This window comes from Lissotriton vulgaris, chromosome 9 (assembly GCF_964263255.1).
Source record: "Lissotriton vulgaris chromosome 9, aLisVul1.2, whole genome shotgun sequence".
NCBI lineage: Eukaryota > Metazoa > Chordata > Amphibia > Caudata > Salamandridae > Lissotriton > Lissotriton vulgaris.
In genome coordinates, this window is record NC_141697.1 from 1113270801 (window position 1) to 1113286555 (window position 15755).

The 15755-nt window shown below is 45.9% G+C and overlaps 1 protein-coding gene across 1 annotated transcript in view; it reads left to right on the plus strand.

Annotated features, from left to right (window-relative positions):
- The window catches only part of DNAH12 (dynein axonemal heavy chain 12), a 1291066-nt gene that overhangs the window by 506663 nt on the left and 768648 nt on the right, over positions 1 to 15755 (plus strand). Inside the window, exons 31-32 of the mRNA XM_086939114.1 lie at positions 2485 to 2665; positions 10563 to 10703. Coding sequence (XP_086795240.1) covers positions 2485 to 2665; positions 10563 to 10703 — 322 coding nt within the window. The remainder of the gene's footprint in view (positions 1 to 2484; positions 2666 to 10562; positions 10704 to 15755) is intronic.

The following is a 15755-nucleotide window of genomic DNA, read 5'->3' on the forward strand; positions in this document are numbered from 1 at the left end:
ATCCTCCTGGACCTGTCAGCCGCCTTCGACATGGTCTGCCACTGCACACTACGAACACGCCTCTATGACGCCGGAATCCAACCGAAGGCCCTGGACAGGACCATCTCCTTCCTCTCCGGCAGAACTCAGAGCGTTCGTCTCCCCCTTCCACTCCGAAGCCACAGAGAATATCTGCGGCGTACCCCAAGGCTCATCCCTCAGGCCGCTGTTTTTCAACTTTTACATGGCACCACTTGCCCTCGTCGCACGACGTCACAACCTCAAGATCATCTCCTACGCCAACGACACCCAGCTTATCCTCTCCCTCACCAAAGACCCACACACCACCAAAACCAACCTCCACAAAGGAATGAAGTCCGTTGCCGACTCGATGAGAAACATCCTACTGAAGCTGAACTCAGACAAGATTGAGGTCCTCATCCTCGGAGCTACCCCCTCGGCCTGGGACGACTCCTGGTGGCCGCCTGCACTAGGAGCACCCCCTCCTCCCACCGACCACGCACGCAACCTAGGGGTCATCCTCGATTCAACCCTGTCCATGACGAATCAGGTCAACGCCGTCTCCTCCTCCTGCTTCAACACCCTCCGCAGGATCTAAGTGGATCCCCACCGAAACAAGGACGGTCACCCAGGCCCTCGTCAGCAGTAGACTGGACTACGGAAACGCACTCTACGCAGGAGCCCCGGTGAAACTCCTAAAATGGCTCCAACGCTTCCAGAACGCCTCTGCACACCTGATCCTCAACATCCCTCGCCGCAGCCACATCACACCCTACTTGAGAGACCTGCACTGGCTCCTCATCAACAAAAGGATAACTTTCAAACTCCTCACCCACGCACACAAGGCACTCCACAACACCGGACCTGCATACCTCAACAGCCGACTCAGCCTCTACAACCCACCCGCCAGCTCCGCTCCACAGACTGTTCCCTCGCCACCGTTCTCCACATCCGAAGAGTGACCGCCGGCGGCAAATCATTCTCCCACCTTGCCGCCAAGACATGGAACACCCTCCCCACCCGCCTGCGACAAACCAAAGACCTTCTAACCTTCAGGAGACTTCTCAAGACCTGGCTCTTCAAACAGTAGCAGCCTCCATGCCTCCCCCCTCCACCCCCTCAGCGCCTCGAGACCCTCACGGGTATGTAGCTCGCCTTATAAATGCTATGATTGAGCGGGGATGAGCAGGGATTGTTGTCTTGTGGGCCTTCAGTCCAAATGTTAGATGAATGAAGGACTCTTTTATTGACAGTTCACCTCACCGATGACACCTGTGTTGGATAGGTCTGTGGTGGGAGTAAAGCCAGCCCTCTAGGAGTGGCTGGAGGTAGCTACATGACAAACATAAGTATGTGTCTAGCAGGACACTACAGAAAGAGGCATCCTAGGTGTTCTCTTGTTTTTAGCTCCTGTGTGCCCCAACACAAGTGCCCTCTTAAAGGCTCACCAGCACTTCTTTGTTTAGATTCTTGTCCTGACTGCAAACTAGCTGGAGCCTAATGTCTTCATGCCAGTGCCATCCATGAAACAAAGACAATCTGCTCGCCGCTTTACAAGTACTTTTTGGATGTAGCTGTTTTACTTTTTCAAGCCCTGCATGTAAGAGATGTGTGTACACTAACAATGTCTACTGCTTTAGTCTATATGAGTAATTTCTAGGGGTGTGCAAAACTCTTAGTTTTCACAAAATTAGTCAAAATGCATCTCATACTCAAAAAATGACCTGAACTGTTTGTTCTGCTGAAAATTCAACTTGAAAATGTAATTTCGAGTTGATTTCAGGTCACTCATGTTCAAAACACTGGCGCTTGTAGTTTTGCACTAAAAAATTACCCGAACGGTTTGCACACTTAAAAATATACCTGAAATGTTTGTTGATCACGCCCGTTAAAGGCACTTCCACTGTCTTCTGCTTTGAAAGGCCAATGCAATTTTCCATCCAGAATCACTGCCCGGAAAAGTCAGGTATGGTTTTGCCATACTCCGAAAAAACTAGCAACTATTAAGAAATTCCAATTCAGAATCAGGCCCATTCCCTTTTGAAGTGAGAACGGGTAGATGGCTAGTTGTACTGTGTGCCTTTGTATAGAAATGAGTTAATCCAGTTCAACACTAGGTCTTTCATCCCCGTTTGTAATACTTGGTGTAGAAAAGTGCAGTGTAGGCAATGTAAAAGGCTGTGAATCAGATTTATAGGGTTAGCTCAACACCGGCTCATCGAGGTCTCATCGGATGTGAAGCACCTCTGCTAGAGTGGCAGCCTGAATGCTGTGCATTGGTCTAAAGCCATTTTGATGTCTTTCAAAATACACATTCTTTTTAAAATGCTTTTGTATCACTACAGACACAGAGCTTGGAAGTAGCTAAGACAGACAGGATAAACTATACACTAGTCTTTAATTACCATTGTCATACTGGTCCTGTGCAATGCAAAAATCAAATCTACATTCTCATCTGTTAATAAATATTTTTTTGTCTCATAGTTTTATGCTGGTGGGAGAGCCTTTTGCAGGGAAAACCAAAGTTCTGAATATCCTCGCTGACACCCTGTCACTAATGAATGAACATGGAGCTGATGAGGAGAAGGTCATTTTCAGGACTGTGAATCCCAAATCCATTACCATGGGCCAACTGTTTGGGCAGTTTGACGCAGTATCACATGAGGTATTGTATGTTACTACTCCTTTACAGATGTGTGCAATCAAAATAGAATGTTTGTAAACTTTTTTTTAAAGTTCTTTTTGTTAAGTAATACAAAGTGAGAAATCGTGCAAAGCACCTCACCACATCATAAGCATATATCAAGAGGTAGACTAAAAGCATCAGAACATCAATACATTGCAGATATAGATCCCAACCATTGTTTCCCCACTTGGTAACTGGAGCACCATCAATGTAGCCGTTAAGGAGGAAACACAGTCACATCTGCATGAGTGAGGGAGGTACATAGGCCCCCTCTGTATTTATTCCAGTTGCTCCAAATTTTCTCCCACTTTCTTGGGCAGACCCTGCCTTCATAAATCCCTTCTCAGCCATCATCCACCAATCCATGTCTCACAGGAGACTTTTTAGGCAGGGTGCCATCTCCGCCCCCCACAAACACCAGTCCCAGAGTCATCCAGGTTTGTTCCATACTATTCAGATCAGTAACATCCCAAATATTGAGCAAACACCATTTGGCAGAGAGTGACATGTTACTGCCGCACAGACTGTTCATACAAATAACCACTGATTCCCAATCAGGCCACCCTGCAGGGCAATCCCAGGTGATATGATAAAAGGTGCCAAGCTGCCCATACCACTGGCCGTAGTTCGCATCTGTTGCCCTTCCCATTTTCACCATGGTGGTGCATAAATAGTATGACCTGTGTAGTATCTTAAGCTGAACCGAGCAAACCCCAGAGCTAATCGCTATCTCTCTGGAGGAGGCAAGAGCTTCAGGCCATTCATCGTCCTCCAGAACTCTCAAATCCAAGTCCCAGAATTCCCACTAACATTGAAGAGTGTCAGGGGAATTGTTAATCAGTTTGCTGTATGCTCCAAAGGGGAGGATTTAGGTATCTCCTCTCCCTTAGAGTAATTTGCCACTCAGAGGGCATGTTGTACCTAGATAGTGTTGCTGTAAGTCAGTGAATGAAGCAACGTCTCCCACTCTGGAAAGACCAATAAGATCCTACTTGTCAAACCAAGGTTGCCTAATACTTCAGAATCTCACAAGGGGGTAATACTTTAGAATCCCACAAGGGGGTGACCTGGGTTATTTTTACCCTTTCATCCCAGGGCTGCACGTGTGGTGTACCATATTGTAGCCATGACCACCGTAGGTCCCTGGAGTGTCAAGTGCTGAGTCCTAGAGTAGAGGCCCCTAAGTATCCACAGGGTTGTAAACCTAATCGGTCCATACAAAATGCGGGTTGATACACAGGAAGGTGGACCCATTGATTAATCATCACAGGTTGAGGCGCCCACTAGTACTACCGGATGTTGGGAAGCACTATCCCTCCACCATACCACTCCTATGTGAGTTTGTTTAAAGCACTGCACTCTGGACCACCATCCCATAACAGCATTATGAGGGCCAACTCTATGGCTTGAAACTAGGCCGCTGGGATCCGGTATGGTGCATTGTGTATTATGTAAAGAAAGCGAGGCAGAGCTATTATTATAAATAGCGCAGCCCTATAGTGTTAAGACAATGGCAGGCACCTCCATTGCTACACATCACTCCTAAGTGCGTCAGGGTCGCTTGTAAGTTTTTGTCGTAGAAGAGGGCCGATTTAGCCGTAACAAAGATCCCGAGATAGCAGAACCTATCAATGACTACCTGCGTTCCACATTCCTGGGGCAACTCTGGGGGCTGGCCAATTCCGAACGTAGACCAGTGACTTAGCCTAATTAATCACATATCCTGAATAATGACCATAAAGAGTGAGTATGTGCATGAGTCTATCAAGGGTGAACCAAGAGTCTGCCACATACAACAGGATGTTATATGCATAGAGCGAAATTCTATCCTCCAACTGTTCAGTCCACCGGAGACATCGAACCAGTGGATCTGTCCTGATCCAGGCTGCCAACGGCTCCAGAACAAGGGAGAACAGTAGTTGGGAAAGCAGGCAGCCCTGTCTGGTTCCCTGCCAAAGGCTAAATACCCTGGCAGTCCCCCTGTTAATATTGACTTGTGCTAGGGGCTCAGTATAGATAAGTCCTACCCATGCTACGAAGTTGGGCCGAAGCCCATCCTGGACAGCATCTCAAAAAGGAAGGGCCACTCGACTGTGTTGAAAGCCTTACAGGCATCCAACAAAAGGGACTAGAGCATCCTCCCAAATTCTGCCAGCACTGCCAAGCACTCCGTGGAGTCGCCGAAGATTGAGGGTCGTACTGCATCCCGGCATAAAGCCAGACTGATCTGAATGGACCAACCTGGTGATAATTTGGATCAGCCTAGAGGCCTGAGTTTAGCTGCCCATTGACCTTCTGTATCTTACAGGCCCTCTCTAGAGCAGTGATCCATTTCTAGATGTCATCACTTTCTTGGTAAGGGAGGACTATCCTGCTCAAGTTCTAGTAACAAATGAGTGTTCCCTGACAATAGGTTCACTATAGCTGCCATCATGGGATCCTAATTCGAAATTCCTCCTAGATCTCTGAACTTCTAGGGTATCTTTATCTTGGGCCAGCTGCTCTTTTTTGGGCCTGAGCTTAGCTCTCTCAAATTCGAGTAGGTGGTATTTCCTTTCTAAGAAGTCTTCCTTCTTTGCTAGAGAAGGAGGTCCCTATTGAAGTGGTAGAGGAGGTTGAATTAAGTGAGGAGGACTTGGACCTCCCCTGAACTCTTTGTACCCTCCCAGGAGGAATTTAGGGGGACCAACCTCTAGGGCCTCCCTCTGTACCATCAGTATTATTCCCTGGGGGGCTAGTGTCCAACCAGCAAGGGATCTTCAGACTCCTCCTAGTCATGCACAGAAGTGGGGTCACTGGGGTTGGTCACCCCTGACTCCTCCTCTGGAGGATCACCACCCTTCCCTAAGTTATCCTGCACATCTGACCTATCAGGAGTTTGTAGGTAATCCTGCAGTAGCATTTCTAAGAGCTGCTCTTTGGTAGGGTTACTACCAGTCCTAAGTTTCCTAGCTGAGCACAGGGTCCTAAGCTCCTGGAACTTACGACCACTGTATCTAGAGGACTGAGCCCCTCTGCACTCACCAATCTGCCGTGATACTAGATGTAGTGTGGTGTAGTGCACCTACCTACCCTAGTGATTTTAAACTTCAAAATATTGGAGAAATGGTTGCGCTAAGACCCTTGACAACCAATCCAAAAAGTTCAGTAGAACCTATTTGACAACAGTATTTTATATGTGCCTTCCTAGTGATGGTTTTTCATGTAACCTTCATCTTGATTAAATGGTAAAATAGTGCAGGCTTTAATCCTAACAGTTGCACACCAATGTAGGAGGCTGGCTTAGTATGTCGTGCCCACTTAATGGAGTGATGCATCTTGTACTAATCCAGGCAACCTTTATGGAGAGTTTAGTGGTCTTTGATAACCATAGAAAGCTCTCACAGTGGTAGCTGTGGAGAGCAGCCTTCAGGCTTATCTTGAAGGAGTGTAAAGCAACTTGTTTTACCACATTTAAATGACAGTGTAGATTAGATGATAAAGAACCACACAGTGTCTGTGAAAAATAAGTCCAACACAATCACTAATACATTGGTATATCTCCTACACAGAGATATCAACAATACACATTAAAATACGTTAAAGAAATCAGGTAAACAGCACAAATATAAGCTGGTCTCCAGGGGGAGACCAAACCATATACTAAAGAAGTGGAATGTGAACTGCAAAGAAGAACGGGACTTGGACAAAGGACTCAGAGGGGCTGGGGGAACAAGGAACCACCCAAGGTAAGTACTCAGGAACCGTACGGTTGCTGTGTGCAAAGTGGAAACATAGCTGTGTGCCCAATGGAAGTCTATGGAGTATATGGAGAAGTTACAGTTGCCGTTTTAAAGAAGGACCCTTCTCAGAAGACACTGAACAAACCCTTCGGAGGATGGAAGGTTGGAGAGCCACCCTACCAGTAGATGCCCCTGGAACCAGGTTACCTGCACTAGGTTAGCCAGGTACAAAGGGTTGAAGTGACATCGGACCCTCCTATAGACCACAATGGCAGACATAGTTCTTGAAGAAGTCCGGAGGAATCCAAGGGTGGATTCTTGAAGAGGAGAACCTGCAATCAGAGGGGACAGAGTCTATCCTGTTCTGAGGTAACTAGGAAGCACGGAGACACAATGTCCACCGAAGTCGGGAAGTGCAGGAGCCAACAGAAACCTTGTTGCTGTATCTTTTGAGGACCAAGCGACACTGAGGAAGACCAGGAGCCACGCACAAGGTGTCCCACATCGGATTTTGGTGTCTAGGTGGTCGGTGTCTGGCGGGTGCACCAATAACTATTGTGAAAAGTGAAAAGATGCAATTGTTGGGACCAGCAAGGTCCAAGGGACTCACCAACTGCAGTCCCATGCAAGCAGGGGAGCCCACCAAAGCAAGAGAGGACCCACAGGCCGTAGGCACAGGAGTCGCAAGAGGACCTCAGGCAGCTCACCAAAGATCGAGGCCCACTGTGCAAGAGATGCAGTGAGATGCTGATCTTCGAGGGATGAGGTGCTGGAGACTGAAGCTTCTTGTAGACAGACGATCTCTGGAGTGCAAAGCCAACAAGCCTTGTCAACGGCAAGTCGACGCAGTGTACAGGGGTTTGGTCTCATCAGCTCTGACGAGGGATACTGTTCTCCAATTTGCAGGGAAGAGAGGTCAAGCTTCTGGAGAGCCACAAAATCACCACCTGTGTTGCTGAGCAACAAGAAGTCTGTAGAACGACAGGAGCAGCAAACCGGTCAGCTTCGTTGCAGTGACTGCAGATGCAGGGGAGTGACTCCTTCACTCCAAGGGAGATTTCTTTGGATGTCCCTGATGCCCATAGCTCTTCTGGAGAACTTGGGTGAAGCACAGACACAGGCGAGGAAGAAGACTTGAAGAATAGCGAGAACAGGAACAGCAGGGAGAGCCTTAATGCTTCAGTGGTTCCTGCTGGCCCCTGACTCCAGCGGGAGCCAACATAGCTCCAGCACATGGGGAGCAGCCAAAATGCTGCTCCCTGTGTGTCGGAGCTTTCCTTTCATCTGTTAAACAGATGAAAAGGCAGCTCCCACTGAACAGGAGCAGATTTCCTGCTCCTGCCTACTGGGAGCTGTACTTCTGTTTGTTCCTGCTTGGGAGGAGCTTTCAAATCTCCCACCAAGCGAGAGCAAACAGCTAGGACCCCTGGGCGGGCACCCTAGGATATAGGAAGCCGGCATTGGTCGGTGGCAGTCCGCAGGGCCATTAATGGCTCAAGGAGGGGAGCCGTGCCCCCCCCCCCTACTTTGCTCTTTTAGGGCCTGCCCCAAAGAGATGGAGGTGGACAGACCCACTCAGACACTCTCACACCCACTCACAGAACTACTGAGACACTCATGCACTTACTCATACACTCACTGTTAAAGGTTAGTGGTTACAGTTAGGAAATATTACTTTTAAACAAAGGACAATATTGTTAGGAAACAACATTAGAAAAACCTTAGACATTCACTGAAAAAACTAACGTTACAGGGACGTTATAGTTAAGCTCACATTTTACAGAATGGGGGAAGTGGGAGGAAGAAATGCATCCTTTTTTTGGGGGGACTGAGTAGACCTTTATTCATTTTTCTTCTTGAGATGTAGGTTTGGTGTGCAGAGACTCAACCACATTGCTGTTGTTTGTGAATAAGCTAGTGAATACTATTACACACTTTCTATTGGCTGACAATAGCTGTGTGAGTTGTGAACCTAAGTCAAGATGTTTGCCTTGACAGTGTGTTCTGGCAGGAGGGAAGACTATGCTTTCAGCCTTAACAGGGTGCACTAAACTCTACACAAATGGAATCTATATTATTTCAAGTTATTTAGAGTTTGGTCAATACAGCAAAACTTGATAGATGACATGTCCACCCTTTGTACAGTGTATACATTTCAAGAGGGCAGATGTAACATACACCAGTTTTTGGTGGATATCATAGTCCACAAGTTCTAACCAATCCCTACATAATTAACATTAGGGTTTGAAGTGTGATTATAAGAGGGTCTGATTTACTGAAATTACCATTATTATTCACTTACCTTGTGACATGACTATAATTTTTTTTATCATCACTTTTTCAATGATGTCACTCATATTTTCATTCACAGTAGTAACTGTTCCCTAATTCTTGAAAACCCCTTTAGTTCCCTCATTTCTGGCACTGTAACCCCTTGTATCTGGTCAGAAAAAAGTTTGTTAAGCTCCATCTTAAACTGCACATTCAGGGGCAGAAATGTGGCATTATAATTTCTCACTCTTCCATGACTGAACTGAAACCATGGTGACCAAAGAGTTAGCTTTACAGTACACAAACCCTTTTCCCAATGACCTTGTATTTATGAAGGTTTCGTTAATATGCTACTACCAATGTATATGACTCTGACTTTCCTATAAAGTCTTAGAGAAGAAACTCAATGCGCTCCATCACTCTATGGATTTTCCATGTCTATTCTTGCACCTGTTCTCAAGAAAGGATCTCTGAAGATTGAGTTTGACTTACTTAGTCATCGGGGACCTTTTTTAGTAGCCACTGTTTCCCCATTCCTTTACACAGCGGCATTTTATTCTTAACTAGTCTTAACTTATACCAGTTACATTGCAGCATTGAGCTCCAAAGAGACAAAATACATCTGTGATTTTTGAATTTTTATGGATATGCCTGTCTTTGTCTGACAAGGTCTCATTTAAAGGGAAAGCATTCTGAGCTTTCTCTTGGAACCATTAACATCAACAAGTGGTCATTCTCAGTAAAATTGTGCAAACCTACGTACCTTTTGTTCTGCATCTCAGATAGAGGCTGTAGACAAACAGTGGAAATGTTTTTCTTTCATGGGTATATATTTCCAATTTGTCCTGCTTTGAATTACAGTTGCTTTGTAATAAATAAACACTGAGTGAAATGTGATTGATTTCACATGTTATTAGAATTTAATCGATAACTTCAACACAACCTCTTTCACAAGGTTGTATATGCTATTGTGATATTTCGGCAGGAATCAGTCTTCTGCTGTGTAGCCTGTGTCTCCTCGGCTTGAATCATGATATGAATGTTTCACGCAAATGCTAGTTTAATTTCTGCTGGTAGTATTTTTGTTTGTTTCAGGATGCACTTTAAATTGGATGCCCATCATTACTGTTCTGCAATATTATATATGTCATTCTCAAATTGTGTCTTAATGAAGAATTAACCAGGAAAGTTAAAGGTTGCCAATTTTGTACATCAAAATGATGGGGAAGAAGAGTACCTTGGATGAGAGTAGCATAGAAGTAGTAACTGTTTCTTCTATGGAGTGATATACAGATGCTTTGCCTAATTTATTAGTCGTAAAGCATTTATGAGTCTTTGTGGAATATTATAGGAAAGATATTATTTGAAATAGCCTTAAGTCAAGAGAAAAAGTAGATCAGCGATTTAACATACCTGATAACTAAATATGTTTCTACTGAGTTACCTCATCATCCCACGTTTTCATGTATCTAACGAATCATAAGTGTAACCTTAGTTAACTCAAGTCTTCTTATAGCTGAACCTATTGATGAAAGGATAAATATCTCTCTTCCTGATAAGATCAGGTCTTGGATGTTTTGCCTTCTGGAAAACAATGGGTTTTAGGAACCTATTGATACACCATACTCCCTACACCTAATTTGATCCACCTTGCCCTCAAATCCCTAGAGTGTTCTCTGGCTCTACAATCTACAAATGTGTCCAATACGGGAACTACTCTATACATGGGTAAGTAACAGTGTTCCAGCTCACCTGAAGACTAAAGATTCTGAGGTGAATGCTTAACTCTTACACACATCCTGAAAGTGTGGTGCATTAACCTTGTGACTATTAGTATTCCAAGAATATTAACAAGATTTAAGCGTCTCTCTTTTCCTTTTCAGTGGACTGATGGTATTGTCGCAAATACTTTTCGTGAATTTGCCTTGTCTGAAACACCAGAGCGTAAATGGGTAGTTTTCGATGGTCCAATTGATACACTCTGGATTGAAAGCATGAACACTGTATTGGATGACAACAAAAAGGTAACCAATTCTACACAGTGGATACATTTTTCTGCTCTTTCAATATCAGTATATGTTCTAGTCTTGCAGAGTGTATTATTACTATGTAAGCTGGCCTGTAGTGTTATTAGGCACGTTCGGTTTATGTTGCCCGACATGTGCATGGGAGCTGCATTTATTTCTGCTAGTTTAGCTTTGTTTTTTGCATTTTTAGCAATCGTACATTTTATATAAATAATGATGACAAATATACATTAAAATAGATATGGCGAAAATATAGAAGAAATATAACAACATGCCTTGAAAGATAGCAAATCACAAAAGAGAACAGGCCCTTGGGACGATGATATTTCTGTGTCTTGTGTAGTGTAAGGTTTTCCTGGAAGCTTTGGTGCAGCTGCAAAAACGGGGAGGCTGTTGGCCTTTGTAGCTGTTTCTTTCTTAATACTTAGGGCCTTTTTACAAGTATAGGTGCTATTTATCGCATGTGGTAAATAACAATACCATGGGGTTCGTTATTTATTGGGTGCTATAAATCGCAGCTGTTAGGAGTTTCTGGGGAATAACGTGCGGATTTTGGTGTTTAACATACCAACATCTGCATGTTACCATAATGACCGTATGGTTTTCCGCTGTTAACATTTCGACAGACTTGACCTGCCATATTTTAATGAAGGTTGAGGTATTTAAAATGTCCAATAAATATCAGAAGCGTTAAATAAGACACAACTAGTAATAGGGCTGATAGGGGGGCTGGGAGAGGGAGGGGGGGCGTTAGCGGTAGTGTTCAGGGATTCGTGGTCATTCACTAGCGAAGCTATTGGGGATTGGGCGGAGGGGGAAGCTCTTGACTTTGCCTTTACTATCTCCTCACATTTCACTCTAGGTGGGATGCTGGGTTATCGTCCGCCAGGTCCCCCCGGAGCTTTCTTTAAGGCCCTGGATGACATTATTATCCTGCGTGCCCTCCGCTACCCCAAATTTCTGCTTTTAGGAGATTTCAATATCCATCTATATACCCCATCCGCTCCCGAATCAAGGGCTCTCTTGTATTCCCTAGGCCTCGCCCAGATGACTCAACATGTGATGCTTCCATCCCTTATTGACTTGGATTGTTCTAATTTCCCCATCCAAGTCACTGATCCGGAGCCTGTAACGTGGTCCGACCACTTCCTGATTAGGTTTTCCTGGTCAGATGATAAGTCTGGCAGAAGCCCTGTCCCTCCCCCGCGCCACAACCCAAGAAGATTAATCTCCCAGCACTCACAATGTTTTTATGCCAGTCTCACCTGGCTCCCGCCGCAGATTTAGAGGGGGCAGTGGCCAACTTTGATCATTGGATTAGTCAGGGGGTTAGGGCTTGCTCCAAAGCTAATAAGGGTAGCACTCGGCGCTCTCTTCCCTCTCAGCCTTGGTAATCCCCCAAGCTCAGGGACCTGAAACGGGGATGCAAGAGGTTGGAGCTTTGCTGGCGCCAGAACTATTGTACAACAGCAAAGGCGACCCTGCCATTAGCTCAGAGGGAGTATTATATGGCCATCAGAAAGGATAAAAGTGACTACTTCGCCGGGAGGATCGCGTTGGCCCGGAACAACAGCAAGGAGATCTTTGCTATTGTTTGGAGCTTCCTAACCCCCTGTGCCAAACAAAGTTCGCTACCAATATCGTATGAATGGTGTGAGGAGCTATCAACCTTTTTTGTTGTCAAGATTCTTAAGATTCCGGAGAGTGCTGGCCCACCTTCCGGATCTGGTGAGACCCCTTTCCCGGGGACTTCCTCGAACCTGTCTGCGGCCTCCGCCCAGTTCACCTCATTTCTGCCCACTACAGAGGCAGATATTTTAGCCATTCTGGGGTCTCTTAAGTCTGGCTCTCCCACTGACCCCTGCCCGGCACGGGTCCTAGCTGGTGTAGCAGAGGTAGTTTGCCCAGCAGTTGTAGACATGGTTATTTCTTCCCTTCTGCCTGCCTATGTACCTGTCCAATGGAAGCAGGCTAAACTATTACCCCTCCTGAAGAAACCCTCACTGGACCCTAGACCGGCCTATCTCACTTCTTCCAGCCCTGACCAAAGTCTGTGAGAAGGTAGTCTTTCGGCAACTCGAGACGTCTGTGGAAACATCAGGGGCACTCCACCCAGCTCAGTCAGGATTCAGATCTGCCTACAGCACAGAGACAGCTTTGGCAGAGATGTTGGAGGCGATCGGAGAGTGTCTTGACGGGGGCAGCAGAGCGGCCCTGATTTTACTTGACCTCTCTGCCGCCTTCGACACGGTACCCCTCCAGCTGCTCCTGGCCAGGCTATCTGCAATTGGGATCTCAGGCTTGGTTTGGGAATGGGTTAAATCCTTTTTGGATTCCTGCTCATAGCAGGTCTGCATGGCTTTCTGTGCTTCCTCTGTCAGGAGCTTGGCTACTGGGGTTCCTCAGGGCTCCACCCTGAGTCTTCTGCTATTTAATATCTACTTAACATCGCTGGTTTATCTGGCTGAGGAACTGGGCACGAAAGTAATGGCGTATGCTGACGACACGCAGCTGCTCTTTACTTGGGGAGGCTCGGACCTGAATACGGTCACTGTCCATACGTGCCTAGCCTCAGTATTTCATTGGATGGCCCAGGCCTCTCTCAAATGTAATGAGGATAAATCGGACGTCCTCCTGTACTGCCAGTTCCCTGCAGACTTCATATATCGCCTGTGGCCACCCAACCACCCTAGCCCACAGTCCGAGGGTGGGCCAGTAAAAAATCTGGGGGTCTGGTTTAGCAAGGACCTACGATTTAGCGCCCATGTAAAAAAAACTGACAGTAATCTGCTTTGGTACCCTCAAAACACTCAGTAAAATTTTTCCTTTTCTCCCGAGAGTAGCTAAGGAGACGATTACCCGTGCCCTGATCTTGTCTAGACTGGACTATGCCAATGCTCTGTTCATTGGCCTGCGCAGGCTCCAAATCATTCAGAACGCCGCGGCCAGGCTCCTCTTTAATGCCTCTGGGAGATCTAGTGCGCGCCAATACTTTCGGGAATTGCACTGGCTGCCGGTGTTTCAGCGGGTGCAGTTCAAAGCAATCACTCTGGCCCACCAGTCCCCTCATGGGCTGGGTCCCACCTACCTTAGGAAGCGTTTCGCTTTCTATGTGCCGAATAGCCCTTTGGGATCGGCGGGTTGCCGCCGGATGATCATCCTGCGCTTCCGCAGAGTGCGTCTGGGTGGCCAGTCACTCTCTGCCAAAGCTGCTGAGGCCTGGAATGCGCTCCCTCCTGATCTCCAACTTATTCATGAATTTCAACTCTTTAAAAAGCATCTAAAAACACATCTGTTCAGCAAGACCAACTAATCTGATTCTCGTCTCTACCCCAGCTCTCCTTCGCGCCAGGACACTCTAGAGTAACAGTGAGCGCTACAAATTCAATATAACATAACATAACATAACAATTCGACCTGTGCGTAAACAGGGGTTTACGAATGAGCCAGAATTAACGAACCCACCTGTAATCAGGCCAGGGCCGGACTGGGAACCAAAACCGCGCCTGGACAAGTGCTTGTCCGCCCCCCTCCCCCACCCTCCCCCCCCCAGGGGTTCTGGGTGCCGCTGGGCTTTTTGCCAGGGCCGGTTTTCGGCCGATTTTGTTACAGGGCTGATGCTGCAAAAACTGCCCTGTAACAAAAACGGCCACCAGGGGCCCCAAACCGGCCCGCCCACCAGTGTGGCACACCGGGGGTTGCCATTTCGGCCCTGAATCAGGCTCTAAGAGAGATATTTAATATGAGGACCTAATCATTAAATTAACCAGGAATCCCATGAGATGAGCGACTGACACATGCATTTTGCAAAGAATCTTTTTACTGAATACTGTTTTCAGCTTTGGAGCTAAAGCTTATTGCCTATCTGAGAAACTTATATACGTCATAGAGTCACTGATATTTTACACAAGGTGAAAAGGGGCGAGGCACTTTACTCCCACGTACAAAGGCTTTTGTAAATCTCATTGGAAAAAAAGGGGAAAATCCAGCTTTGGCGCCTGAAATTTCTAGACATTAGATATGGAAATATAGACCTATAGTGTGGATTTCTTTTAATCTCACAAAACATTATTTAACAGACTCTCCAGCTGTTACTGCTGCTGATTCCAGAAGGAGACCTACTAATTTACAAACTTTGCCTCCAGATGGAGAAGTCAAAAGAATGAATATTGTGCCAAAAAGGTCTGTACTTCTAGTTATTTGGGTACTATCAGTCCTTGTTTTGGCAGGTGGTAGAGTAGTCAGTGGACCATTTAACTGAACACCAGGCCGAATCTTTGAAGCAGGTGGTGTGATTTAATTAAGCATTTTATGCATTATGGTTTTGAATTGGTTAATCAGATTGCAAGGTGCATCACTTGTGACTGACTCTCTGTTTTTGACACATGTCCTTCCTGGTATTTTGGACTTGTCTCTTGATGGGGATCATTATATGGTGAGACAAGTTACAATATATTGCTAAAGGTTGAGGGATTTTAGATGCCTCCGAGCCAATGGGATTTATCAGCTAAATGTAACCTGTTTTATACTGCACAGTGATGTAGGTCAGTGTGTCCAACTCCATAGAGGCCCAAGTGTGGCAGTGCTTAGGCGTTTGTTTATCATCCTTAGTACTGGAAGTTCTAAAATAGTAAAGAACAGACCAAGCAAAAGATCGCTGTCTAAGATTCAGCTGCCATTGCGTATGTGTTTTGAGGCAGCTATTTGGTAAGGTCCTTACAACATGTCTACACCAGTGAGTGGTAGCTTCGTGTTGGAAGGCTTCTTGAAATGCGAAAGACTATATTCAGATTGTTAAGTCTACCATAGGAGGGAGTACAACAAAAAGGGATTCAGTTTTCTATCTAAAAGAATTCATTCACACTGCCTGTTGAGATGAAAATCCAGCATTAGTAATCAATTGTGATATCTGCTTCTATTTTGTGTGTCCTGTGCGTTTTCTATCTAGTGGTGTCTACTCATGAGATCTCCAATGGGTGCTCCACTAAGGTTTCATTGCTCCTCTAGCTGTATGCTAGACTCTGCTGAATGGGTGTGCACAGAAAGTGT